The following is a 27,166-nucleotide window of genomic DNA, read 5'->3' on the forward strand; positions in this document are numbered from 1 at the left end:
ACAACACTGGCTGCTTTTATTTCAGGTTAAATATTTTGTAACAGCTATAAACATTGTTGACCTTTGGCTCTTCCATTCTGATGGTGGCGGTTACACACACAGATAGCAATAAAAAAAGCTCAGAAAGATAGATTAAGGGAGGCTTACATACTTTACAAAAATAAACACACTCTTTGAGATTATTTTATTTAGACACACATCCACACAAATATATATATGGTTAGTTTGGGTTTGGGTTCCCCCCCTTCCAACCTCACAAAAAAAGCTTAGATTTGCCATTAAAATACTTGACTAGTACCTCAAATCCTTGTTTTTAAGTTTAGATTTCCAAAAATGCTGTTCTGGCATTACTCTTCAGCACAAAAATTTTAGTAGTTTTCCACAAGATGGCTCTACTAAACAGTACTACTACTGAACAGTTTTCTTAACCTCATTTTGTTTAGCAAATTTTCTGCAGAACCTATCACGTAAAGTACTGTTCTTAACACAAAACAAAGAAATGTGAGTTTATTATTCTTAATTACTGTGGCCAGTCCAATTTATACAGGAAAGACTCATCCGAATTTCACACACACTTTCTAAATTCCCATTCTCCCAAAACTTTCCATGGAAAACAATGAATATACCTCTCTTCCAGTTCTTAATCTTTCAAATTACAGTGGCTTGTTACAATTAAGAATTGCTGTTAACACCCCCTTACTTCTAAGCTACACATGTCTGTTGCAAAATATTTCTGATTGTGGTGTCTAAGATGTGGCCTTTCCTAAGGCCATTCATAGATCTAAAACATTCGTCCATACACTTACAGGTTTCTATTACAGAACACCATTGCCACCATAAAGCAAAAGAACATCTTTGTTACCTCTCCTGATGTAAGAATTTCATGGGTTTATCTATCTGGTTATATGCATTTAGAAAAACACTCACATTGTAAAATGAAGGTAGGGTTTATGTATAGCAGCTGATGACTGTTTCTTTGGTGATCCTGAGTGACAGCTCGTCTCAAAAATTGATGAAGCATTCTCATCTTCACTATCATCTAATATTAGGCTTGGTACATCTGTTCCAAGAAATATATTAATCAGAACCTTATCACTTCTAAGCACAACAAACAAGAAAAGGCATTAGAAATTTCGTTGGGTAAATTATAACACATTTTCAAATGCAGAAAACTTGACTTAAAACTGCCTAAGTATTAGAACACAGAATATTAAATACTTATTACATCAAAACCCAACACAAATTACATGTTGTAGAAGTCTAATCATAATTACAATTTATTTTTTTAAACCATCAAGCAGAACAACTTCACAAATACAACAAATGTTTAACTTGTTAGGAAATGCTTCCTTTGATTTTATTTCACAGCTAGAGGTTATTCAAGGATAAAGTTATAAAATCTATAAATACTCAGACTATACAGAATTTTGTACTTATTTGTTCTAAGTGCCCAAATCTTTACAGATACACTTCTTCCAAAATTATTCTCAGCACAACTACCTAGACAATGTATGTTTATGAAGAGTAGTTTTCCACCCTCTGATAATCTGCCAAAGTATATCAAATTATTTTTTATTAAAATCATTTCAATTCAATCCATGTTCATGTACTATACCTTAACCTAATTCCTTTGCTAATTAGTATCATAATGAAATGATAGTACTTTCCATATAGCCTTCAGAAACAAAAAGCTAAAAGATGATACGTTAAAAGACAGACTGCAGGGACAAACAACAGCAAAAAATACCAATATGGCACTAAAACAAAACAACCAGTTGACAGTTGAAAAATCACGTACAGCTTAATTAGCTACCAGAGCTGCAACAGTATTAAAAGTAGACTGCTGTGATTTTGTAACGGCAAAAACACTGCTGCAAGATCCTTATTTGCCCCAGGAAAAGAGTTCAGTTGATGTTACCCTACACAAGCCATGCATTCTCATTCCCCTGGAGAAATCAGTCGCCACCATGGGATGAAAACGGTGACAGCCATTCAAGCTGTACACTAAGAGCAGTGCAGGGGCCAGGTCTCCCGAGGAGCAAACTGCTCTGCCACGGATGGGCAGCACGTCTGAGAAGCGCCCGGAGTCAGGGCAGCACACTGCTGTCCGGGGCAGCCGCCGGCCAGCCTCCCAGAAGCTCAGGTTGGCTACAGCCACTTACGGTAATGAATTGCTGTGACGTGAAAGTGTGAAATAGAGACAGATCCAGTGTTATTCTCAAATATACAACCCACTGCATGATTTGCCTGATTTACATGAAGCTGTGGCACAGCTCCTGCTGCACTAATCAAACCGCCACCATGGGTGGGACAAAGGAACCAACTTCAGGGCAGTGTTAAGTGTCGGATGGAGACACCACCTAAGGGCTATGCACCTCGATGTGTGGTCCTGGGAAAAATGGTTAAGAGACAACAAAAGTTCCCTTAGCTGGCTGTGTCATGTAGGAAACTGGATTCAGAGTAGGCTGGGCAAGAGTAACATTCTGCTGGCCCTGGTATGTGACAATCATCCCTCAGGGGGAAACGATAAAAAAGGCTTGCAGACATCAACCAGTGGCCAAAAGGTACTCCACTGCAAGAAAAAGCAGTTCAGAAGCTGCTGGACATTTAGCTCTGGGCAAGGATAGAGGCCTTCAAATCAGCTAGGTATAGGACCCCTAACTCTTGGCTCACTGCAGTCCCTACACAGGCAGGATTTTTTCTATACCAACGTAGACCACCGGGTGAGTCCTATGCTCATGCACTGGACACAGCTTTCACTTCCTAAAATATATAATTATTGGGATTAAAAAATGGGCTGCCTTTTCTAAGTGTCAAGCCTCTGTGACATCCTTTGCTTGAGCATTTGACTCACTGAATTACAAGAAACAGGAATCATTAGTGAACTGAAAAGACATGCAGAAAACTAGATTTGCAGATTGTAAGCACAACAGTAAGCATCTGATATAAACCTGGCTCTGAATTAAAGAAAAACTGAAGTCCTAAAGTCCTAGTGCGTAATCTGCATTTACATTTAAAATCATTGTACATGAAAGTAGATTTTGCTTTTTTTTTTTTTTTTTAACACAGGTAAGTTTAAGGGACTAAGAAAAAATCCTAAGGTACAAAAGAAGTGTTTAAAGAAACCTTGGTTCATGTATCTTCAAAATTGATTACTTAAAAACATATAAAAGCAGCCACAGCAGCAGAATTATCTGGTAAAACTACTATCTAAATCAATGAATGCTTCCAAACTCACTTCTTAGTAATAATGACCTGTAATAAATAGGAATGTAAAGAATATAACTGAAGAAAATAATCTGAACTAGAACTTCACAACAAAGACAGGGATACCTAATTCAATTCTTCAACAATACTGACAATCTCTAAACTGGGCATTACCAACAGGCTAACAGTATACAGACTGACTTAAGCATCTTACACAACTTTGGTTACAGGAGCCTCATACGATCGAGGGAGCCCAACGTGATCTAACTGCAGCTGCAAGGAGCCCACTTCCCCCCACCCACCACCACACACTCCCAGGCCCCATTTTTGTGCCAACTCCAACACTTGTTAAAACCTCCAGCTATCCCACAGTCAGCAGAAAACTAACCCGAAAAAAATACATCATTTTTTGGATGAGTTTTGTTGGCTAAAGGGTTTAACAAAGGGTCTGGCGTACTAAAGTGGAAGGGATAGAGCAAAAATGCACAGCTGGGCTGGAGGAACTGCAGCAGCCAGCACAGGGATCAGCACAAGCTGCCTGGGCTGCAGCCTGGAAGTGTGCTCTAGAATAGGAAAGAAAAGAAAGTCATGACTGTCACAGATTCAATCTGTGACCTGGGCTATTGTCAAGTTCATCACACACAGCCATAAGTACTGTTTACATAGTTGGGGGGTGGGGGTAATCCCAGGTAAGAACAGTAGGAAATAGTACGTCACAGAATAAGTAGGTATCAAAAGCAAGATACCTTGTTCAACTTTTCCAAGAAATTACATGGGTAACTATTAAAGTATGTCTCAGAGAAGAGCTGGGTAAAATAACCCAGCACCTACTGACTCCCTGCCAGTCAAAGCAGTCAGTCGCATTCCTTCTCATTCCCAGCTTCCTCAATGCACTCACATCACTCCCATTGCAGCAGGGTTCTGGCATACATCTGACCCCTTAGCGAGTTTATTTTACTCACTAATTTGGCAAAAAGCTAACTTGACAACACAGCAAATAGTTCTCCGCTTGCTAAGCCAGCAGAATCAACTCAGGATCAAGAGTGCATCAGGCCAGTTCAAGGGGAGGGAAGCCTCAGGACTTTCTCCTTAACCTACAGACGACCATTACATAGGCTCAGGTATCTGGCAAACCACAGACTCACCTGCTGAGCTGCAAGCTCCCCGTAGCACTCCTCTGCAGCCTGCTTCCACATCATCAGCAAGCAAAGGACCAGGGACACTCAGGACAGGAGCTCCGGTTTCAGGTCCAAATACACTAAGCAACATCATCTCACTATTTTCTTTTGTTCTGCCATCTGACTATGTGCCATTATTTCTCATATTTCAATTGTAAATTATTTGGGGGGAGGGGGGGGTGTCTCCTTTTTTCAGGTGACACTCACACCTATGGGATCTTGGTCTACATAAGGTCAGTTTATTAAATTCCACAGCAACCTGGAATCAGTAAAAGTATGCCACATCCAAGTGATTCAGTGTATTTACGTACACCGAATCAAATATGTATCACGTTTAAGGTGAGCAATACAAGAAAGCCAGTTGAAGGATTTTCAAATTGAAACAGCATTTGCGGAAAAAAAATCGTATCACATACCTTCACTTTTGTCACCCTGGCTAAATTCAGCATGAGGGAATACTTTGTGTAAAACCTCCAGAAGGTTAGTGAAGGTACGTTCCAACAGTGGTCTGATCACAGGAGATAACGCATGTCCTGAAGATGTCACGGCACGTTGGGAAGCAGGCACAATATTCTGCATTGCATGATAAAAATCCTGCGCGCTGAGAACTACTGAGGAAACATCAAGCTGTAGTTTCTGACTGCTCACATAAATCTGGGGATAGCGTCGTCTCAGGGCAATCAAGGCAGCCTCAGTGCAAAGTGCTTTTATGTCAGCTCCACAGTACCCTAGTGCACACAAAAACAAAAATATCTTCTGTGAAATAGCATTGCTGTGCTACACGTATTTCAAACATGCCTAAAGCTAAAACCAATCAGTAATACTTAATTGTCAAGGTCCACAAAAGCATCTGCCAAAAGGTATCACATCGTAACCTAGTGACAGTGTTGTGTCCCAATAAATTATGTACAGGTATATTGAAATATAGTAAAAAACAGTTCCACATTGATGTTAAAATGACCTACATTTTCACTATATAGTGCAATACATAGTGCATTTTCAGACCAGGGTTATAGGTCTGTCATCTCTCTTCTTAATATTGTCTAAAATATGTGTGCAATTTTAACAGGCTAGTCCCTCTCCTCCTTTTTTACTTTAGTATCTCTACGTGTATATACTTTTTAACAGCGAAGTACTTTTGTTATACTGGATGAACATCACCGACTTCAAACTTCTCGAGACTGAGAAAATGAGAAGTATGAAGAAAAATGTTTCATGAGTAGAATAAGGAAGAAATTAAATCTCTTGTTAAAAAACCATACTGTGAACTCTTGGAAAAATGTGAACTTTTACTGGCAAGAAAAAAATGTTTGAGACTTCTTGGAGTTTCATAATTTTACTACTGTATCTAAAAGAGTTGAAAAAGTATTTTAGAACATTTGAATTTTAATTTACCCTAGCTTCCTAAGTATCTACAGGTGGCTACCTATAATTGCTTAATCATCATTACTGAAAAACACAGATCTGATATGAAATACTGAGAGACTTAATACTTCTGTGCCTTTTGCAGTACTAATGATTTGGGGGTTTTCCCCCCTGAATTAGAAATTAGGTATTAAATTTTTCCCTATCTCTCAGCAAGACACTTTAATATGCCACTGTATTCTGTAGCACTGTAGCTCCATCTTTCAAAAAACGTAAAACATTATTCCAGTGGGGAAACTCTTTCAGAGAATTATACTCACTGTAGGAAAACGTGTTGCACTGAGGTATTGCCACATAAAAGTTTACCATTTTGCAGTGAAGTGTTTATAGAAGCTAATTAGTCAATTCTTTGGTTAAACTATTCTCAATCAACTCTTTTTTAACTGCACCTCCTCCTCCTCAACAGGTCTTACACATTTGAGCTTTTTCTACTCTACTCTTCTAATACACTTTTGGCAGCACCAAGTCCCAAAACTGAAGCCTGCCTTGTTTCTTTATCCTCTTGTTCTTTCAGTGCTGCTGGCACATGTATTTTTACAAGATTCATACAAGCAACAAGGAACAAAGCTGATTCCATACACAGTGTTGAAAAATAAAAAAAGGAAGCGATTAATACCAAAGATAGACAATCTTCCATCCTCATCTTTCAGATATATACATTTAGGGGATAATAATAAAGAATACCAACTTGTCAGTTGGCTGAGACTTCAAGTTCCACCTTTCTCTCATATACTTGAAAATTATTAAAAATAAAAACACAGATGGAAGATCACCACAAATATCAGGCTCCTTCTGCAACTTTTATACCAAGTTTCCCAATTTTATAAGAGGTTAGTAGCTATAATAGTGTAACTTGATGTGCACACACTGTTACTTATCTAAAATGCAGCAACTCACATTCACAAGTTACCTTGAAATAAATACAACTGACATTTGAAATATAAGTTCAAATACATCCACTACATTAATCAATAGGCAACTAATTCTTTTCAGCACTCAGGTTTGTTTTTTTTTAACTAACACCCATTATGAAATCAAAACCATGCAGGCACACTCCATTAACCATGTGAAACCATTAGACAGTAGCTACAGATGCATCAGAGAAATGAAAACCAAGGTTTTTCCTTTAAACTCTGCTTTGTTCTTTCAATATCAGGTATCGCATTCCCATTTAAATTCGTCCATTTCTCATCTAACAAGCATACTGGATTAAACACAGAAAAAGATAGACAGGGGGACACGGACATGACTAAAACAAAGCTCAAATCAAAGATGTGCTAGAGATATACAGCACTGAACGCCTGTCACCTTAAAAACTACTTTAGTATCTCCGTGACAAAAGATTCAGCAGCGTAGGAGCTGTATCTTTTCCAATTTTTCTATTAATAAATGCTGTAATATCACTTTCTAACAGTCATTTTAATCACCGCTTGTACATCTCCAAAGAATTGCAAAATTAGGAAATAATAGCCTGTAGCCTATTTTTAAAATTAAATTCTCAGGTGATCAGATACACAATTAGTCTCCATTTCTACCTTTCATTTCTCAGGAGCAATTACATTTCAAGACTAATAATTGGTGCCTCTTTTTGAGGGACTCTCTTGTGCATACTGTACATCCATTTCAGTGGCAGTAAAACTGCCAAAATCCTGTTTCTTATGAAACATTTAGAAGCTTTTTCTTTCCAAGAAGTAAATGCACACTGATTAAGAAGAAGAAAAACATGAGTTAAGTACTGTCAAAGCAAAATAAAATGTATCGTGCCAACAGTAAATAACCTGAATTTATTTCTGCCTGAAATGGCACTGCAATATAAACCCAAGGTTCGGTGCATTTGCCTCCCTTTTTGAAGCACCTCACAAAGGGGGTTCAGTTTGGCAGGCAAAATGCACCAGCACACCTTAACATAGCACAATAAGGGAAGACTTGTCAAGTAGCCCGTTTTGTTCTACCCATCACCACCACAATCTGCTAATGTTTTCGAAGTACAGCTTTCAAAGAGCAGGACAGCAAACAACTGGATTCTCATTAGGTTTCCAAAGAATGTATTTCGATCGCTAAAACTTTAAACCCATACTCTTTCACCTCTGTGGTGCAGAAATTACGTCCTCTTTGAAACTTTCTCTGCCTAACATCTACCCCAAAAATCTACACCAAACGGTTACTGAACTGGGTGAAGCGTTCAGAAGAACAAACTTGACCACTTCCTCCAATTGATGTCGTGCAACTCCCTACGACTCCTGAAATGGACTGCAGGGAAAACGAGTCAGTGAACAACTCAGCATGATGACAGAAATTTAAAAAAAACGATGTTTTTTTTTAAAAAAAATCTGAAAAAAATGAACACTAATGCCAAAATTTCCCCCTCCATCATAACATTAGGACGGGAAAGAAAAAATCTAACACAACATCATTTTGCCACAAAATGCTCCTGCAACAATAAGCACAGAATAGAGTATTTTTAACAAGCATTTTGAGCACAATGGTCTGCTTCTTTACAACTCTATTTAACATTATTTAAATAACCTTTATTCCATTGTAAAAAGATTCATCTGCAAGATGACAGATGGAGGAATTCACACTTTTCTGGTTGCTAATATGTTTTGTTTCCTACAAGACTGAGTTAATAGTTACGAGTCTGTCCACCTACAGAAAGTGATCATTCAGAACAATGAAGTAAGCACAAGAGATAAGAAATTATTTTTAAAGTTCAGGGTATCTGGGGCCCACCTCCAGTAAGGAGAAAAAAACCCATAATAATTACTTGTGTTTATTGAAGGTACTAATTAGACATCAGTGTGTGGTCTTCTGAGCAATTCTCTGCTCTCCCCAAGCTGCTTCACTTTGTCTCACACACATTGCAGTCATGTGGCCATTCAGTGAAGTGGGTCCTTTAGTTCTCACATACACAGAAATCTCCTAAAAGGTATGTAATCCACAACACCTGGGACAAAAATCAACCCTCAGGAAATAAGCTAATTTTTTTGAAGTCCTGGGGCTTTTCCCTTCTAATTTCTTTACAATTACACCCCTGGATCTTAAAAAGTTCCAAGTCGCACATACACCTGCTTCCCCAAAGTCATCTACTTTGGTAGCATTTCAGCAGTTTTCTTCATTAGGATCCATATGCTTGTAGTTAATTGTTCCCAAGTTTGATGAACTGGAGAGAGGTATAAATCATGCCATCTGAAAAGCCTGTTGAGTCTATGCAGCTTTTACCTGGGGAAGGGGTTGAGGGGGTATTGGTTGGTTTGTTTTTAAAGAAAACCTGCACACAAGAGGAAATAGAAGACCAGTACATACTGTATCATGTGACAAGTGCGCCAATGAGTCTGATTTGCAATGGCCACAAAGAATCTGGAAAGTCTGTTTAAATAATTAGTTGCTGCAGATGTCACTTAGAGAAATGATGAGGCAATCTCAAGATGAAGAAGATAAACCAGTCTTACTTCAGCTGTTTTAAAAAGTCCTTGGTAATAGTCAAAAGGTTTTAATCTTGGATGTATGAAAACATTTAAACTCCAAGATACAGAACAGAGACAATCAAGGAGTTGGACAGTGGGAAAGCCAAAGAAAACAGAAAAGGTATTTCTTTTTGTGAACTGACTTCCACAGAACTGACAGGTTTACTGAGCACAGAGAATGTCTTCCAATCAAACCTATGAACGGCTTTCCTTATGGTCTGAAATTTTGCAATACATAATTGTGTCCTCAATGCAAAACCAAGGTGAATTTTCAAAGAAACAACTGGGGTTTATCCCATCTATTCCCCTCTCTCCCACTAAGCAGCACCACGTCTTTGCACAAATCAAGCAGAATTTACATGAAATGGGTTTGGCACATGCTGTCTTACACCTGGAAAAGCTTAAACTGGAGTTTGCTGGATAGTTATGTTTTCTCCTCACCAGAAGATGTTGAGGTCTTTGTGCATCAAAAGCGGAGGGATGCTGCTTCGATGATAGATGTCCCAGTGGATGAAGAGGATAATTCGGATGTACTGTAGCTGACTGAATGGACTGATGTTGCATTTGAAGTTCTTATCTCTCTGATGATGGATTCCAATGCACAGATATTTGAGACTGTCCTTTTTCTGAGAACTTCAGTGCTTGTCCAAGCAGATGACTGACAGAGGATGTATCTTTGCATGACAAATTGTTGAGAAGAGACTGTGGTGTGTGTTTTGGGTCACTTCCTCTGTTAAATTCACTATAAAAATATTTGGGTTTATTTCTAACTAGCTTTTAAGCAGCAGATTTATCTTGAACCACCATAGTACAGCAGGTCTTTGGGTGCTCCAAAGGTATATTTAATGTATTCATGGTGTGGTGCTTTTTTCCCCCCTGCCTATATCTACACTTTGAGGTTGTTCTGTGCTAGCAATCTGGAAAAAAATTCATCTTTAGAAAGGCTGGTTAGTTTGTTGGATTTAGGTCAGAGGAGAGCATGCCAGTCAGTAAAAACAAAATCAAAACAAGAAAAAACCCCACACAAGTACTGGTACTTTTTCCCTCCATAAGCAGACAGAAAAAAACCCAAGACCAGGTCTCCCTATCTCTTCTGTATTATACTAATTTAACGGGAAGTCTACCTAAAGATTCCAATTCCCACTTCACTTTGCTTCTCTTGGAGGGAAATATCCTATATAAGGACAGTGATGTTAGAGACAGGCGACATGTTTGTGTTTTCAAACGACTACTAGCTACTCATTTCACATTTTAGTAAGACAGAAGTGTATTTTGTTATTACAAAAAAAAAAAAAGTGCTGTTGAAAGTACAGAAGTTTAGAAAGGTAAAAATAAAAAAAATACCCTGATACATTTAACATACCTTCAAAGTTTTACACAGAAGAGAAAGCATCTACAGTAAAAGTACTAGAAACATAACTCACCAACACATTTTTCAGCCAGTTCTCCTAAGAAAGGATCTGACAATTTGGGGTTCCAATCCCTGGTATGAATTTGTAGAATGTGCTTTCGTGCCTGATTTAAAAAAAAAATAAAAAAAATCAAAATTAGCAAGTGAAATCTATGTCATAATATTTTAGACAAGAATATTATTTATTCATGTGAATATGAAGTTATTTTATCTGGTTTTGACCTGTCACTGAGATGCATAACATAGAACCTAGCACTCAAAATCCCTCAAGAGTGGAAGTTTTCGCTTCTTTTTTAATTCCTTATGTAAGCAGTGGTTTTTTTCAGTATACCAGTTACACATTTTAATTGCTGTTTAATCAACATTATTATACATGAACCGATCAAAACTCATGTTTTATTAGGAATTATCATAATTCTATGATTTTTAATTGCTGCACCTATGATTAACAGCTTCTACTGTCAAATGCCTTGCCACGTAATTTATTGCTGAGTAGCACAGTACATACACATGAATTCCAAAACTATTTCATTTTTAAATTCTACAGAATCCAAAGATAACTATCAATATGCAAAGTAAATTTAATTTTAAGTATAAATTAATAAAATATTATGGCTGATTTTATAGAAGTCTAGAACAAGGAACTGAAATGTTCCTGTTACCAATATCATCTGGCTTTGCATGTAGAATGTTTATGTACTTAGTCTACATGCTCATAAAGCTATTTTCTCTTACCATAACTTCCAAAACCCCAGTAGTTAGGGCTCATTACACAAGTCCATACAAAACCACAGGGTTTTGATCAGCAATTCAGTCTAATGCAAACAATTTACCTCTCTTTAGTTTTAACTATATTCTGAAGATCTGAAGTTCATTACAATTTTATGTATACAATGTGCTTTTACTAAAAATGCCTTCCAAAAATTAAAACACACTCTTACAAATAAGAATGCATATTTTTATTTCATAACCTTGGTTGTCAGACATTCAAATGTTTAGTACACTAGAAATGTTTATTAACAAATCTCCTTTGTAAGCTTTACCTTTTGATCAGGCAAGTTGAAAAGAAATTCCCTGTCAAAGCGACCAGGTCTCCTGAGTGCCGGATCTATAGAATCCAGTCTGTTTGTAGCACCAATTACAACTATTTCACCTCTATTATCCAGTCCATCCATGAGGGCAAGAAGAGTAGACACTATAGAGCTAAAAGAGAGGTGGGTTTTTTAAAAAAAAAAAAGCAATTATATGGAAGATTGCGAGTTCTTTTACTTTTTCAACTGCAACATTCACAATTTCAAAGAAAAAAGTTAAGGTAACAGTTGCGTAACTGTTTCAAGTCTCAATGGAAGAAGGAACCTTTTGATATAATCTGTATTATACTTAGTATTACACACCAAACTTCCTCCTATAAAAGCTTTGGGGAATGTGAGCTCAGGAAGCCATTTACTGCAGCTCTGAAAAGTTCTCTTCCATTAACGGTGTATGCATCGTCCTGTTCAGAGCAACTGTAGCACCAGGCAGAAGAAAAGTGCATCAAACCAAAGCTGTATATTCCTATAACCTCCTAGTCTGCTGGCCCCAAAATTTCTCTCCTGCCTGCTCAGCTGAGCGGGGGTAGATAACCACACAAATGCCGTCACCTATAGAATGAAAAATGTAAGTGCCTCACCATAAAAAACACAGAAAAATGGAGACTGAAGGCAGCCAGTAAGTAAATTTCAACCAGCAGTAAACTGTTGTAAAAATTATTTTTAAAAATGACATGATAGTAACTCAACATAAGTTTGCACGCCACACCATCCAGAATCAAAATGATATGAGTATCCAGTTCATTTATAGAACATAACAATTTCTCATTTTATAGCAAATTTTTTTTCAATGGATTATTCTACCGGGATCGTAACAGATGATCTGTTTACAGTACAAAACCAGCAACCAAAAGAAATGCTGGGGAATTTTAAGTTAATAACGTTGCTGATGGGTAATCTCCATTACAATTCAATTCTCAGCAAAATACAGTCTCTGAAGAACTGAAAAGATGACTTTCAACACAAAAAAAATCCTCAACAATCTGTCCTTTCTAGTGTACGTGGGCTTAAGCAGAATTAAAAACCTTTTGTGGGAACTGTGTAAAATTACATTTAAGAGTTTACCAAGATAATGCAGTATATACCAAAATAATGGTAGCGTATAAGAAATATTACCTGTGAATCTGATCTTGTCTGCTAGAACGAACTGGAGCCAAGCCATCTATTTCATCGAAAAAGATTATAGAGGGTCTCATCAAGTATGCCTGGTATGCAAAAAAATAATTGAATTTACTGTTAATTCATGATTTATCATCAACATTGGAAAATCTTTTTGTTACAATGCATTAAAATTCTAAACTAATACATATATTGATTGAGACACCTTTGTCAAAAAGTATAGTCTGAAAATAAAACTGAATTTTTAACTACAGCACTGTTTCGAAGCAAAAAGACTGCATTCTCCTCTGAATAAGCAAGATGGCACCAGCGTATCAGTTTTACTGTGTGTTTGAGTGATAGTGAAGACAAACTGAGACACCTTAGACTGATACAAATATAAAATCTGGACAAATCCTGCCCAATTATGAAATTTACAGTTTCAATTATAGTTACAATTGCAAATCACTTCAGCTGCCTAAAACACAAAAAAAGCCAACATACAAAGAAATGATATAAAAAAAAATCTAACCTGATCAAAAAGGAGTCGAAGCTGGCGTTCAGATTCACCAACCCACTTACTGAGACAGTCTGCTCCTTTCCTCATAAAGAAAGCCACCTTTTTGTCTCCTTGACTGCATTCATTAGCTAGAGCTCTAGCTACCAAGGTTTTACCTGTTCCAGGAGGACCATAGAATAAACAGCCCCTGAAGATAAATGGATCAACACAGTCACAAACTTATTTTACGTCTCCTGAAAAACTCCAAGTCAAATCTTATAATGAAGACAGGGAGCCTGGAGAAGAAAGACTTTAAGTTCTATTATTATTATTATTATTTAGTGTATTCAACATGACTTCATAAAATCCAAAGTTTGTTTTATGCTTTAAAATCAGTAAATCTTTACTTTGTAGTGAACATTAATCAAAGGCATATTAAGCTTCCAAAGGATGTTTTACACTAGTTAAACATCTCCTCAAATATTAAATCTTAGTTAATACTTGAATCAGCATTACTTCTTTGGAGAGATGTACTTCCTTTAAATGACAAAAATATCCCAAAATATTCAATTTACTTAGATTATGTGTACCCCTTTAAAACACACACCAAGATGCCCAATTCATAAATATTAAAGCCATAATATAAGGCTATTGAGATTAATTACATAAAAAAACATCAGCATTTAGCTTGATTTAGTAAAATATTTGATAACATAATGGAAAAAAAGTCAAGGTACTACTAAACAGAACACTTGAGAATTCTTTCTTTGACCAAATCATGAAGATTACCTTCATACCACAAGAAAAATAAACTAGATTTTTGTAACTCTTCATCCCACTTATTACATTCTGATAGACAAGTGCAGTAGCAAACATGCAAGTCTATTTGAAGACTTCAGGGGAAGAATCAATCTCCTATGTGTGCTCAAGTGAAGCATTCTTCAGAGCTTAATAAAATAAAATATGACAGTAAGAGCAAATACACCTACCTTGGTGGCTGAATTTTGAATTTTTCAAATATTTCTGGATAGAGAAGAGGAAACACTACCATTTCTTTAAGTGCAACGATATGATGGCTCAATCCCCCTACACTATCAAAACGCACCTTAGAAAAAACACAAAGCATACAAAGCATATATTGTAACACCTTTCCACAAAAGTACCTTTACTTATAAAATAACATATTTGGAAAAAAATTACAAACAACACTGCACTGTTCAACAGAGTGCCCAAGTTTTGAAAGTGTAAAAAAAAAGCTGAGAAAGTCAACTCTTGGGTTGCCCACACGAGGTTTACATAGTTCACAAGATAACTGTGGCAGGGATGCTTGGACATCTACAGAGATCCAGCCTAAGTCTGACAGCATTTCTAAGCTCAGGCACAGCGTAATATGAATATAGCCAAAGTATTTCCAGACAATGATTCAGTTCTAGTAATAATTCAATGGCTTCTGCACAACACACCATAAGCTAACATGCATCACTGTTTCTGAGTAGCACTGAGTTAACCAACCCAGGTGGTCAACACTTCTGTTTTCTGCACTATTCAGCATATCCCAGTTTCTACTGTTACTTGCAATAGCAAACTGACTGTAAACAAATAAATATAGTTGGGCAATTGATATTTTGGCTTATATACGATATGTATGCAGCCCGTTCATTACCTATGGGCCAAAAGCAAGCGCTTTGTAGCCCAAAGGAATAAACAGACAACAGCCCTGGAAAAAAACAACTAAGATCAGTGAGCTCATTACAAATTTACTTCAACTCCAACGAAAGGCTGTAGTGAATTCTGCTTATGCGTAACTGGGGGAAGGAAAATAAAAAGTTCTAACAAAACCTACCGATTTATCAATAATCATTGGGTCGACATCTGCCAAACTCGCCCCAACTTTCACACGTTCTCGCAGGATTCCACTAGCTAAGTCTTCTGCTCTAAAGTTTAAAGGCAGGCACCTGTTCAACAACAACCAAAAAAAAACACCAAAAAATAAACATTATGTTTTGATCATTTTGCTGGAACAGGAAGAACCAAGAGATTAAATGCCTTCTACTAACTAGAGAGACAACCCTCCTGGATTGATAAGGTAATCAAAACTAACCTCTACTTTGGTAATTATTCTTGTATATCTGGAAATCCCTTAAATATAAAGATAGTTTTATGCTTCCATACAGATATTTCAATCTTGAAAACCAGGCTGGACAAGCTATTTCGATTAAGCACAGAAGAAACAATGTTGACCAAAAGAACAGAACACTCTCCACTGGCAGTGATGAACTGCATTAAGTTCAATATAGTAAGAAAAGTATTAAAAGTATAAGGAAAAACAATTAAAAAAAATACAGCTCATTAGAGTCCAAAGAAAGGAAATAAAAATATTTCGTGTAGATCAGCCATAACTCACATCCACCTGTCCCAGATTCTTAGTGTATACAAAGAAGCTTTAAGCCCACACATAGGCAGGTATTACGTCAGGTCAAATACACAAAGGGAGGAGGAAAGGTACCAGTAAAACACAGGTTACACTTGGAACTACACTTCTGGCAGCTGTACATAACTGGAATTCCTCACAATGGAAAAGGAAACAGCGTGGCACACAGGTAAAGACAGAAAAAAAAAGATGAGGAAACACATTTTCTTCTGTTCAGTTTTCCAAATAATGTATCTGGGGCATTAAGTAAATTTACTGATATACTTTATAGATCTTCCACTTTTACATAACTGGTGAATAAATGTAAGGTCAAAAATACATCCGCTGGGTGTGTAAAATGCACATAACTGTTACAAAACAGGATGAGAGAAAAATAAGAGCTAGTATCGGGAGTACCTCTGAAATAACTGGGATCAAGTAAAACTAAGAACAAAAATCTGTTTTAAATCAACAGATGTTTGTGTTACAACCCAATTGAAAGAAACAGTTATGATCTTTCAATCTTTTTATCACTATTGTTAATTATCTATTCATCAGAGTTCAAAATCTTATATTAATATATAACCAGCAGTCCTCCAAAACTGTGTCTGCAGGTAGTCACAGGCAGAATCAAAAAAGTTTGCAGAACTGATAGAACATTATAGAATAGTTCTGCTTGTTTTCTGATAGAATAATAAAAATCAAACCCCCCTAAAGACCAAGGATGTTTTAATACCTATTTCTTGCTCTGGCCATGCTTTTAGATTTTCTTCTTTCAAAACGTTCTTCATCTGAAGAGGTTGTATCACTGCTGTGAATGGCATGCTTCTTTCTCCTATTAAAGTGGCAAAATAAACATAAAACTCAGGCCTTTTTGCAGCAGAATGGCACATTCTAATTCTTCTACAAAAATGAAGTGGAAACAGCAAGTACAGTACGTTCACGTGTAAGATGCACGCAAATTTTTGTTTTACTAAGTAACAAAATAATCTGGAAGGGGAACAACATCTTTTACTGTCACAGGAATACCTGACTTCAACATGCACATTACTAGAACAGTAGATACGTGGTCCAGTCCATGTCACCTCAGCAAGTGTGACTGAGTATTCAATCAATAAATTACTGAAGTTCATCAGGCAGCAGTTGCACTTAGGAAAGCTTCCAACCACTTCAGCCACCTCTAGTATCACAGAAATATCAAGATCTCCTTACTCAGTTTGATGTTTTCCTTTAAATATTATCTAAAAAATTATATCGAAAAAATCCCATACTTCCTAAAGCATAAGGTCTCTTTTTTATGAGGTCATTAATTCTGAACAGCAGGTTTCACAAAATACCAGTAACTGTAGCTTAATTTCTGATGTGAATCTGAATTATTATTCAAAGTCTGCATGAACCATTTATTTTAGGATGACAGTATTACAGAAAAATTAGAGAACGTACATTACATCTTCTGTACAAAACGGTACTCAAGTTTGAAAAAAGTCAGCACTTTTTTTGCAGGAAAAAGTTAGCTACTAGTAAAAATCCACGTATTTTTAGTGAATATAGTAAGCTACACCATTTGTCTGAACATGATAATGCACTGAGTAGCTGTTTTTTGCCAAAGGATAACACTGTCAATCAGTTTTACTGTTCAATAACCAAAATTAGATACATTTAAAAATATGTCAAAGAGAATATAATGCAATTAGGAAGAATTTTTATGACAGTGTCCTGACAAGAAGGGATAAAATGAGAGTGGAGCAATGAGCATGCTAAAACTGAAGGGATAATAGCTTTCATACTCTTTGTATCTTACTAACAAGTAGAAATCCTGAGATTATCCAACAAAATGTCATTTGCACTTCAAGCCAAAAAGAAAAAAAGCTCTTCAACATTATGTCTTTCTACTACAAAGAAATTGTAGAATCATAAGTTTCTATTATTTTATTTACTTCTCATATTTTCACTGTGCCATTAAATTAAGCAGTAAGAAAAGAGTTTCAGCTGACACTAGCATTCATTTACTTGAATTCTGTTCATGGACAGATTTATCTTTTTGAACTTTTGAGTAAATTTATTTTAAAAAAAAAAGTGTATTAAGCTCTGACCTCATCCACTTTGCTAAATAAAGTCAACTAACACTTTCCAGAACAACTTGGTGTATTCCAGACTTCTTTGACACAAAAAGTAAGAGTCAAAAGTGATGCTAGGTAAATATTTTATTAAATTGTTAATGTTACTTGAATTAAATTTGAACTGGAAGGAAAAGAAACACACATTAGCCTGATTTGTTTATTTTTATAGAAAAAAAATGGGGTATTTCTTAAATTGCTGGTTTGGATTTAAACACTAAATATATACACTTAGAGGAAAAGCTACAGTGTGCAATATGCAACTCCTGCCAGCACTTGCAGCACACCTGTTTCCATTTTCTTTATCACAAAGCCTCTACTGGTATTACAAATCACTATGAAATTCATTTTTATATGCTGATCAGGATCAGACCATGATACAATTCAAGACCCATGCACACGCGTGAATCAATTGCACTACTCAAGAATGTTTGGAAAAATCAAAAGCTAACAGAAATGTACTGAGGGAAAGCAAACAACTAGGCACCAAAAGACTGACATTTACCTTATATGGCTTCTTCTTGCAGGAGATCTGTGAATATCGAACAGTGTATTTTCCCTCTTTTTTTGATGAGCTGGCACTGAGTAAGAGAAGTTACAGGTTTGTAACATCAATTATAAAAGAATAATAAACTAATCTAAATGCAACGCGAAAGTGCTAGCTTATTGCTTTACCAATAATGTTATCACTGGTTTCTCTGAAAGCTCAAATTACAGAAAGAACTGGGGAGTGTGGAGGGAAATCAAACCTCTTATGCTTTATTTCACTACCCCCATCCTTGGCTTGACACAGTCATGGGAATTCCACCCTCAGCCTCCTCAAATCGTCACAGCTATGGCTATCATGGCACTGAAAGTAATTCATCCAGGGCACCAGCTTTTTAGTTTATTTGCAGGAAATGAAACTCCATACAGAAACCTCTTCACAGCTGATAATACAGGATGTCTTGAAATTTCTCCTAACAAATAAACCGCAGTACTTCTCTATCAGAGCTTAATTTCCCAGTAGCCTTAAGACATAGTACACTGCATACACTATGTAGCGTAAACCAAATACACACAGAATACTTTATTTTCAACAGAAGTATTAAAAGGTTCAAAATCAGGAGACACTATGCTGAAACCTATATGGATCCCTGACAGCATGTCCCATAAGGAAGGGTTAAGGACATGGGGTTTGTCTAGCTCAGAGAAAGGGAGCGACCTCACTGCTCCCTACAGCTTCCTCAAGGGGGAAATGGAGAGGGAGCTGCTCAGCTCTTCTCCTGGGATAAAGTGACAGAATGCACGGAAATGGTTCAAAGCTGTAACAGGGCAAATCCAAACATAACGTTACGAAGCATTTCTTTACCGAGACAGTGGTCAAACACTGAAACGGGCTTCCTAGAAAGGTGGTTGCTGCCCCAAGCCTGTCAGTGTTTAAGAGGCATTTGGAAAATGCTCTGATAAACATACTTTAACTTCGGGGCTGCCCTGAAGTGGGCAGGCAGTTGGACTAGATGATCCTTGTCAGTCCCTTTCAAGTGAACTACTCTCTTCTAAATTTCTCACCTAGGCAACATGCAGTAACTGCTGCTATGCAATTTATCTACCGTTATGAATTAGGCTTACCACTCAAGAAGAGATGCAGGCATAACGGCAACTATTTTTCTTATGTAATTACCTAACTTTTTAGACTACTTTCTGAATTCCACTTCTGTCAACTATTTCTTCACCTAAACCCGTTCACCTCCAACCCTGAGCCCAGCACATGGCAGTACTTGCAAAGTTCAAGGAGGCAGCACGCACCAGCGATGCCACTACCACTGACTGACAAACTGACAGATTGTGTCTCAGTAGTCCTGTTCACATGGCAAACAAAAACAGGCAAGATTGAAGTCACAAAGTGCTCCATGGGAATCCTATCAAGGATGAGGATTAGTCATCCAACTTCTCCCTTCCCACACCTCCTGTGGTACTCCGGGAGGTCAGCAGAGCAGAACTGCATGAACACTGCCTAGTTCCTCACCTATTGGAGGGGCCTGGTATCTTTCAACAGTTTTCCTCTGTCTGAGATTATATGGTCGATCGTTTTCTTCTCCCTCAGCTTCTTCTGCTTCTATATCTCCATCTTCTTCCTGAGACTCTGTTGAGGGGGAAAAATACTTTCAGAACACTTCTACTTAATGCCAGAGCCATCTTCATCCTAAAAATTCATATTTTAATGGCCACTGAGAATTATTCCCCTCTTAACACTAAATGCCAAATCACTGGAAATCTGAAGACCAAGATAAATCTACAGCACACTGACAAACTTCCTTCTAGTTTGCCACAGAAAGTTCTGGGAAAGCAACAGTAAGAAAACAAATGCAGTAAAATTAGTTTTCATTGTAAAGTACTTCAAGTATCACTTCTATCCACTAGCTTTTTCCTTCAATAATTATCCTTCAAATTAAGAATAATGCCTTTATTCTCTTTTCCCACAGGAGCCTCAGAAAAATATCTGACCCAGCATGAAAATATGTACAACTTTACAATTCACAGCATCATTTTTACACAAAGCAAATAAACCAAAGGTACCACCCAGGTCCATCTATTAACAGGATCAGAATTTCCACCTATGGATCTCAGAATTAAGACTGCATTCTTATTATTTGGGACAGACCACACCTCTTACACCAGCTTCAGTTCAAAATCAAGACATGCTACATTGAACCGTCTGGATTCCTGAAAGGGAAGTCTAATTTCTTAAGGAAGCCAAGCATGCTGTTGATCATGCCATGTTAGCCACAATCCCTTCTTTCACAATACCTTTAGAACCCACTGGCCAGTTTCATCCATATTTTTAAAGGAAGGTAGAATTTCTAATACAGTTGTGTGCCTACAAGCCTCCTAAAATTTGGTGGATGTATAGAAATCAGAGACTTTAATTAATACCTTTCCCAAAGGAAGGATGCAGAAGTATTACATATTCTTTCTGGTAATGGCTACCCAGCATATGAAAAATAGTGAGCCAGTTAGAACATGCATTGTTGTAAACGACATGCATCACATCCTGGCTTCCACCAGAGGAGTGTTACAGGGAATATAAGGAAAGCTACAATTACTTAGCACTGCAGAAAACAGGAGTAATGGAACATAGTATAGAAACATTTAGAAAACGGGCTTCAGTCTACTACTTTCAGATAAGCTTCCTTTTGTTTAAACAAAACTATGCAGCGATCCCTAAAACTTCTCTTCCTAAAGAGGAGGAATCCTTCTGTGTGTACTTATTTGCAGCAGTCTTGTTAACTGATGAATTTAATAACTCAAAATTCAGATCCAAACCCAGACTATTTTCTGTAGTGCAATAAATGGCTAACTTATGTTGAGGAGAACTTCATTTTATAAATATTTCAGACAAACCCTTACAATTCTTGACAACACGTACCTTCTTCTTCCCCTTCTGTGGACACTTCATGGTGGTTCTGAATTCCATAGCTATTTCTCCTCAGTGATTTCCTCCTCCTTTTCACTCGAGAATACATATCCATGTTTTCCTGGAATAAAATTCACATACAGTCCCATCAGTACTGTCCCATGTCATTCACACTGTTAGCCCACAGTTTAGTAAGTTTAATACTCCACACAATCTCTAGATCCCAAGTCTTTTTTCCAACAGAGCCCTCCACAGGTAGACTACAAAAGCAGTCTCATTTAACAGGTGGTAAAACTAGTCTCTCAGCACCTACTTCATCTAACACGTAATTAACATCAGTATCAAACTGCTTTAGGGAACAAAGCAGATGATAGTCCTGGTCCTGTTTTCAGATTACCAGAGCGTGCTTCAAACCAAAGGAGAACTACCACAGTACATCATAACAGCATGGCAGACAATTCATCACAAAGAAAACGTGATTTAGTATAGATCCATGAATTTTGTTCTGAATTTGAATTTATCAAGGTTTTTTGTGTTATCCACTGAAGAGGATGTGAAACCTTTTGACAGAGCTACAGACAAATGTATAGAGATTGCAAAAACAAGCACGCTTCCCCTTGATATTACCTTTATCCAAGATCTAAGACACTTCGCACTTACAAATTCTGTATCTGTCCACATCCGTAGCCGTTCTACTTCCCCAGACCGCCTGTTTCTCCTGATGTTAATATTATCCATTTCCTGTAGGACAGCTTCAGCAGTACTAAAATATATGCAACAGTTAACACACAAAAAATCAGTCTTAAAATAGTAGATATGTACAACTTTTTAGATAGCATCCAACAACTTAATGTATCTAATTCTATGCTCTGTTATGGTTATTCCAAGGTCTACAGGCCAACTAAATACACAAATTAATTAAAACCTGAATATTTTAGGATAACTACTTAATATCAATTAACTATAACACCAACCATAATAAAGGAAACTGAAATATTAACCCACAGTATATAAACTAAGGAATATGCAAAAGAAATGCTGATGCCATTAAAATTCAGGGTTCAAATTAGGCTGTAGCATTTAAAAAAAAAAATCTCAGTTTAAACTGCAGCACATACATTTTTAACTGCTTAGGTGTCAGATAAGGTTAAGTTTACAGAATAAAAAAGTAAAGCTTTTTACCTACGTAATTAAAATACTGGGAAAGCAATTAATGCCTCCACCCCGTAAGCTTTGCAGCTTCTTACCCTGGCCATAGAAAGACACTAATACATAAAGGATATTTTTTTTTAGCTTTAAATCAGTAACACCTAGAATTTCATCATTCATTATTTGACCTCACTGCTCTACCATTTCTCAACTACTATTTAATTAGTCTACATTTTCATTATCTGAGGTATTTGTAAACAGCTGTCCAAACAATGGTGGTGTATAAATAATAACCTTGACCAAGACGCTTCATTACTAAGGAAGAAAACAACAGAGTATTAGCCAGGCCAAGTCAATTATTTGGCCACCTGTCCTGAACAGCAAGTTACTGCTCTCTATGGTCATTATGGTAGATTTCCACTGGAATTCTACTATAATTGCACAATAACTGTAAGAAGGCAGAAACTTTCATTTCCTTCCTTTCAAGCTGTTTAGAAGTACATCTAAAGGGTGAAATCCTGCCTAGAAAGAAGTCAATGGAAGTTCTGGAGACAGAAGTCAGTGAAGTCAAGATTTCATCATGAGCACCCCCCTCTTGAGTTTTAAAAATTTTTTCTAAAATATCTGTGATGTGTCACATAACCACTTCAGGTAAAATCATGCCACAGTTTGCTATTGAAGAAACCAGGGTTGGAGGAGACCTGGAAAAGCCCACCTGCTCTGCCAGGTAAGAACAAACTACACAATACCTAAATCATTCCTGACAGACATTTGTCTAACCTGTTCTTAAAAATCTCCTATGACTATGGGACACGCTGTTATCAGTGTAAGTTCATATATTGACTTCAGTACCATGATCTTATCAAATTACAAAATTCACGGCAGACTTTTTCCTGTTGTTGATGAAGAGAGGGAGATTTAACTGCAACTAGAAAAATAAATGTAACTTAATATAAATCTGAAAACTGATACCAAGTAGTTACTGTGTAAATTGAAAAAGAAAATTAATTCAATAAAAGATTCAACGTAATACATTTAACAATAAAGATCATACTTGGCAATTAAATGTTTATGTTTAAATCATTTTCCAAGAACTAGAGCAAGCAGTCTCTCACAGATATGACTATTAAAACCCATTTTACAGGTGGGAAAATTGAGACATATTAAGTGACCTGCCCAGGGCCACACAGAAATAACATTTCAAGAAAAGTATTTCTGGCTCCCATTCCTATGCTCAGACCAGACCGTGCCTCCCTCCCTGACCTACTTTGTCTGCACAGTAAATGTCAAAAAGTGACACCCACCCTATGTGAATTACTAACAAATGGTAAAAAACAACAACAAAAAAAGCTACAAACTTTTGATATTTTATGATCAAAATCATACAAGCAAAATCTGGAAAGCTTCCAAGCATTGTTGCTAATCACCAATTTAAATCACATTCAGGGTATCGCTACATAAACAGGTTCCTATGAAACAAACTAGGGTGGGGATTTACAGCATGTCAGCTCTCTGCAGTAACTGCCAACATACAGAGTTTTATTCAGGTGTAAACAGAGTAGCTTACTCCTCAATGAAAAGTCTGGCAAGCTGCTTTGCATTTTAGAGCATGGATAACATTGGCAGTTACAGCACAGGACCCAGCCTGTAACTCAAACCACAACCTAGCTTGCCTCGACGCTAATACATTCCCACAGTAAAACACAGATGGCACTGGAAGACAGGGTTTTCTAACTTTTTAGAAAAATCATTAAGATGCTTTGTGAATACAACCGAAGTATCCCCACATACCTGTTTACTAGCTGATCAAACAATAAACTCTGATTCAAAGTTTCAAATCTGTTTTTCCTGGACCGACAACTTTTTCTGACTTCTATATCTCCGTTTATGCAAGCATGGTCCCCATCTCCCTTTTTTTCCCCTCGAAGGGGATGGCTTTTGAGAGCTAAGAGAAATTTGTATTACTACTTCAAAATGCAGGAAACAACACTTTCACAAACAAGAATTAATAAGAGAATACTTAGCAAGGATAATAAACCAAAAGTTATGGAGCACAGTATGAGCACCCTTATATTCACTAAAGAAATGTCTTTTTAAATTTCATATAAAGTTAATTTACAAGCTATTTCTTCAGACTTGAGTTTGTTTCCTTGTATAATAATCTTATTTTATGATGAAAATTTGGCATTCAAATATCCATTCAATATTTTTAAGTTAACATCAATACTAAAACGTACACTTGACCCACAGTTTCAATTCTTCAGTCTTTCAAATACAGTATTAAAAGGTCAGATACAACGCATTGATTTCACAAGCAAATCTGTATCAGCTACTCTGCACAGTGCCAAAAAGAGATCCCACTCCTGATTGTTCCTTAGGCACAATAAATAATAAAAATACCAAATATGCTTAATGGATTAACACTTACATAGAGTCAACACAGAAATAAACAAGACAGAATTGATGAAAAAGGGACACAAAAGACAAAGTGGTTTTAGCTGAGATATGCGATGGGATGGCAAGGTTGTAAGGTACAAGCATATAGGAAAATTGTTCAAGGTAGCAGGAGCTGCAGACAAGGCAGGTCTCTCTAAAGCAATAGTTAAGTAATGTTAAGAACCACTGAAGGCCAAATTTTAAAATAGCAAAGAGAGTTAAGTAAATTAAAGAGACCAGCTGGGAGAGGAAGGCCAAAATTAGTTTGTAACAGTAAATTTAGGAATTAAGGAAAACATCGAGATCATGGTCAAGAGGTCTGAATTGAGAAGAGAAATGGAATTTCATCTAAGAATGTTCCCCATGTCCACAGAGAGCATCCAAGGTGTTGACAGAAGAAAACTGAGCCAAAACCAGTAACTCTTCTGGTCAAAATGGTCAGAGTAATCAGTAAAGTTATCAAAAATATATGCAACTGAAAACCATTGACATAAAATTGTTAAATATAAAAGTAGATACAAAAAGGTCCACTGTAATATACTTACATAAGCTACGTCCATTTGGTAGTGTAGCACCAGGCTGAGAAGTTAACCTAGGAAACCATCATGTTAGACACGCAAGTAACACTGCCTCCCCAGCCAAGCAGAAGCAGCACTGAGAAACTAAAACTTTTAAGCACAGAACATTCCACAATACACTGTAACTTCAGAACCTTTGCGACAGGCAGCCTCTGCAGATTTTGCTTCATGTCCAGCGTTGGAATAAGGACAAAACTGCCAAGTATCAATTATATAAATCCCCGCCAATTATCCGAACATCTTTTTATCAAACCCTCCATGTTCTCTCATGCCATGTCCTACTGTTATCTCTCTCCTTAAGTTTCAGAACAGGAACTCGATACAGCTATTCAAAGGCAATTAGCATTCAAACACTTTGAATAAACTAGTAAAAGCAACAAAACTTTTGGGAAACACCTTAGCAATTTCAAGATCACTATTAGGCCCAGCGCTTTAGATTTTTGCAGAAAACAACCATCAGATGCAAAGACATGTCACAGTGGGTTCTACAGGAGCAGCAATATGAGTTTCAGTCTCCTGGCCAAATTTCGTTTGACACAAGGATTTAAATTCTCCCAGCCATATTAAATATTTTTTTTTTTATTTCTTTGCATTTCTTTTATTTCTTTGCATTTCTAATAGGTACAGTACAAATCTAGACTTACAAACAAAAGAACTAGAAGCTGCATGACTTCTGATATATTTCTAGATGACCATGGCACATAATATGCTATTTTTAATTTACTGTGTTTGAGAAGGGAAAACCAAACAAAAAATAGATCTACTTTAAGATTTAAAACCACAGTTTTTAAATATACTTCATCCTAACAGATGACAGCCCAGTAGTGAATTACAGTCATTCTTCCATACAAAGCACTACAAGAACGATTTTGATTTGTACATAAACACGAAATACATATCCACAAAAGATTCAGTATTAACTGAAAGTTCATGGCCTAGGAATATACTGTCTACACTGTCTCATAATTACTTGTAATCACATGAAGAACCTTATGAACATAAGAATGCTTTGTAAAATATTATTAATCAGTTTTAAATGAAACAAATTACTTCTATTTTGAGTTATAAAAATGTGGCAGGATTGAGGCTGTATTTAATAAAATACAGTAATTTACTTGAGTCCTTACAACCAAACAGGGAAGAGAGGCTGAAAACAACCATGGAAGGAAACTTGACCATTATCTATTCCCTAAAGATAGTAATAATGGTTTCCTAATTAAAATGTCATGTCCACTTACAGCTTGAGTACATAAAAATACCAATTAAGTCACTAAATTCGGATGTACCAAGCATCTAGAATTCAGACTGCATCTCAAATAAAATTACTTTCCATTTTTGCACAAGTATGCATAGAAAGGAAACAGAGATGAGAGGATTGATGTAACCCACATTCTTGGAATCTTAACTAAAAGAAAATTGTATGAAAATGACACACTTCAAAAGAATAGTCTTGAGCGCAAACTACAGCTCACTGCAGAAATAGCGTAAACAGGTTAGCAAGATAGGAAAAACTGGTAAGACTTCGTTTTGCTTTTGGCACCAAGTTACCTGGACTGTCCAGTTGAGATGCTCCATTCCTCGCGCTGCCCAGTACTGCGTGATTTTGATTTGTCTTTGCACACAGGATCAGCATGTTTTGAGGTACGTTTGGCGGGAGGAGATATGTGGCTATCACTCAAACTAGCATCACTACCTTCATCTTTCTGAAA

General features: G+C 36.8%; 1 protein-coding gene across 4 annotated transcripts in view; it reads right to left on the minus strand.

Moving 5' to 3' along the window:
- The window catches only part of ATAD2B (ATPase family AAA domain containing 2B), a 77,896-nt gene that overhangs the window by 35,287 nt on the left and 15,443 nt on the right, over nt 1–27,166 (minus strand). For 3 of the 4 annotated variants that reach the window (XM_040597909.1, XM_040597908.1, XM_040597911.1), the window contains exons 2-17: nt 27,006–27,160; nt 25,425–25,471; nt 24,235–24,388; nt 21,955–22,057; nt 21,307–21,415; nt 19,906–20,022; nt 18,403–18,478; nt 16,517–16,615; nt 15,214–15,325; nt 14,360–14,475; nt 13,404–13,578; nt 12,890–12,978; nt 11,729–11,888; nt 10,699–10,789; nt 4,802–5,113; nt 928–1,060 (exon numbers count right to left, since the gene is read on the minus strand). In XM_040597909.1, coding sequence (XP_040453843.1) covers nt 928–1,060; nt 4,802–5,113; nt 10,699–10,789; nt 11,729–11,888; nt 12,890–12,978; nt 13,404–13,578; nt 14,360–14,475; nt 15,214–15,325; nt 16,517–16,615; nt 18,403–18,478; nt 19,906–20,022; nt 21,307–21,415; nt 21,955–22,057; nt 24,235–24,388; nt 25,425–25,471; nt 27,006–27,160 — 2,048 coding nt within the window. Of the gene's footprint in view, nt 1–927; nt 1,061–4,801; nt 5,114–10,698; nt 10,790–11,728; nt 11,889–12,889; nt 12,979–13,403; nt 13,579–14,359; nt 14,476–15,213; nt 15,326–16,516; nt 16,616–18,402; nt 18,479–19,905; nt 20,023–21,306; nt 21,416–21,954; nt 22,058–24,234; nt 24,389–25,424; nt 25,472–27,005; nt 27,161–27,166 lie in introns of those variants that run through there. The other variant, XM_040597910.1, reaches the window with a different exon arrangement.

The sequence above is a fragment of the Falco naumanni genome, chromosome 6, assembly GCF_017639655.2.
Source record: "Falco naumanni isolate bFalNau1 chromosome 6, bFalNau1.pat, whole genome shotgun sequence".
Lineage (NCBI taxonomy): Eukaryota > Metazoa > Chordata > Aves > Falconiformes > Falconidae > Falco > Falco naumanni.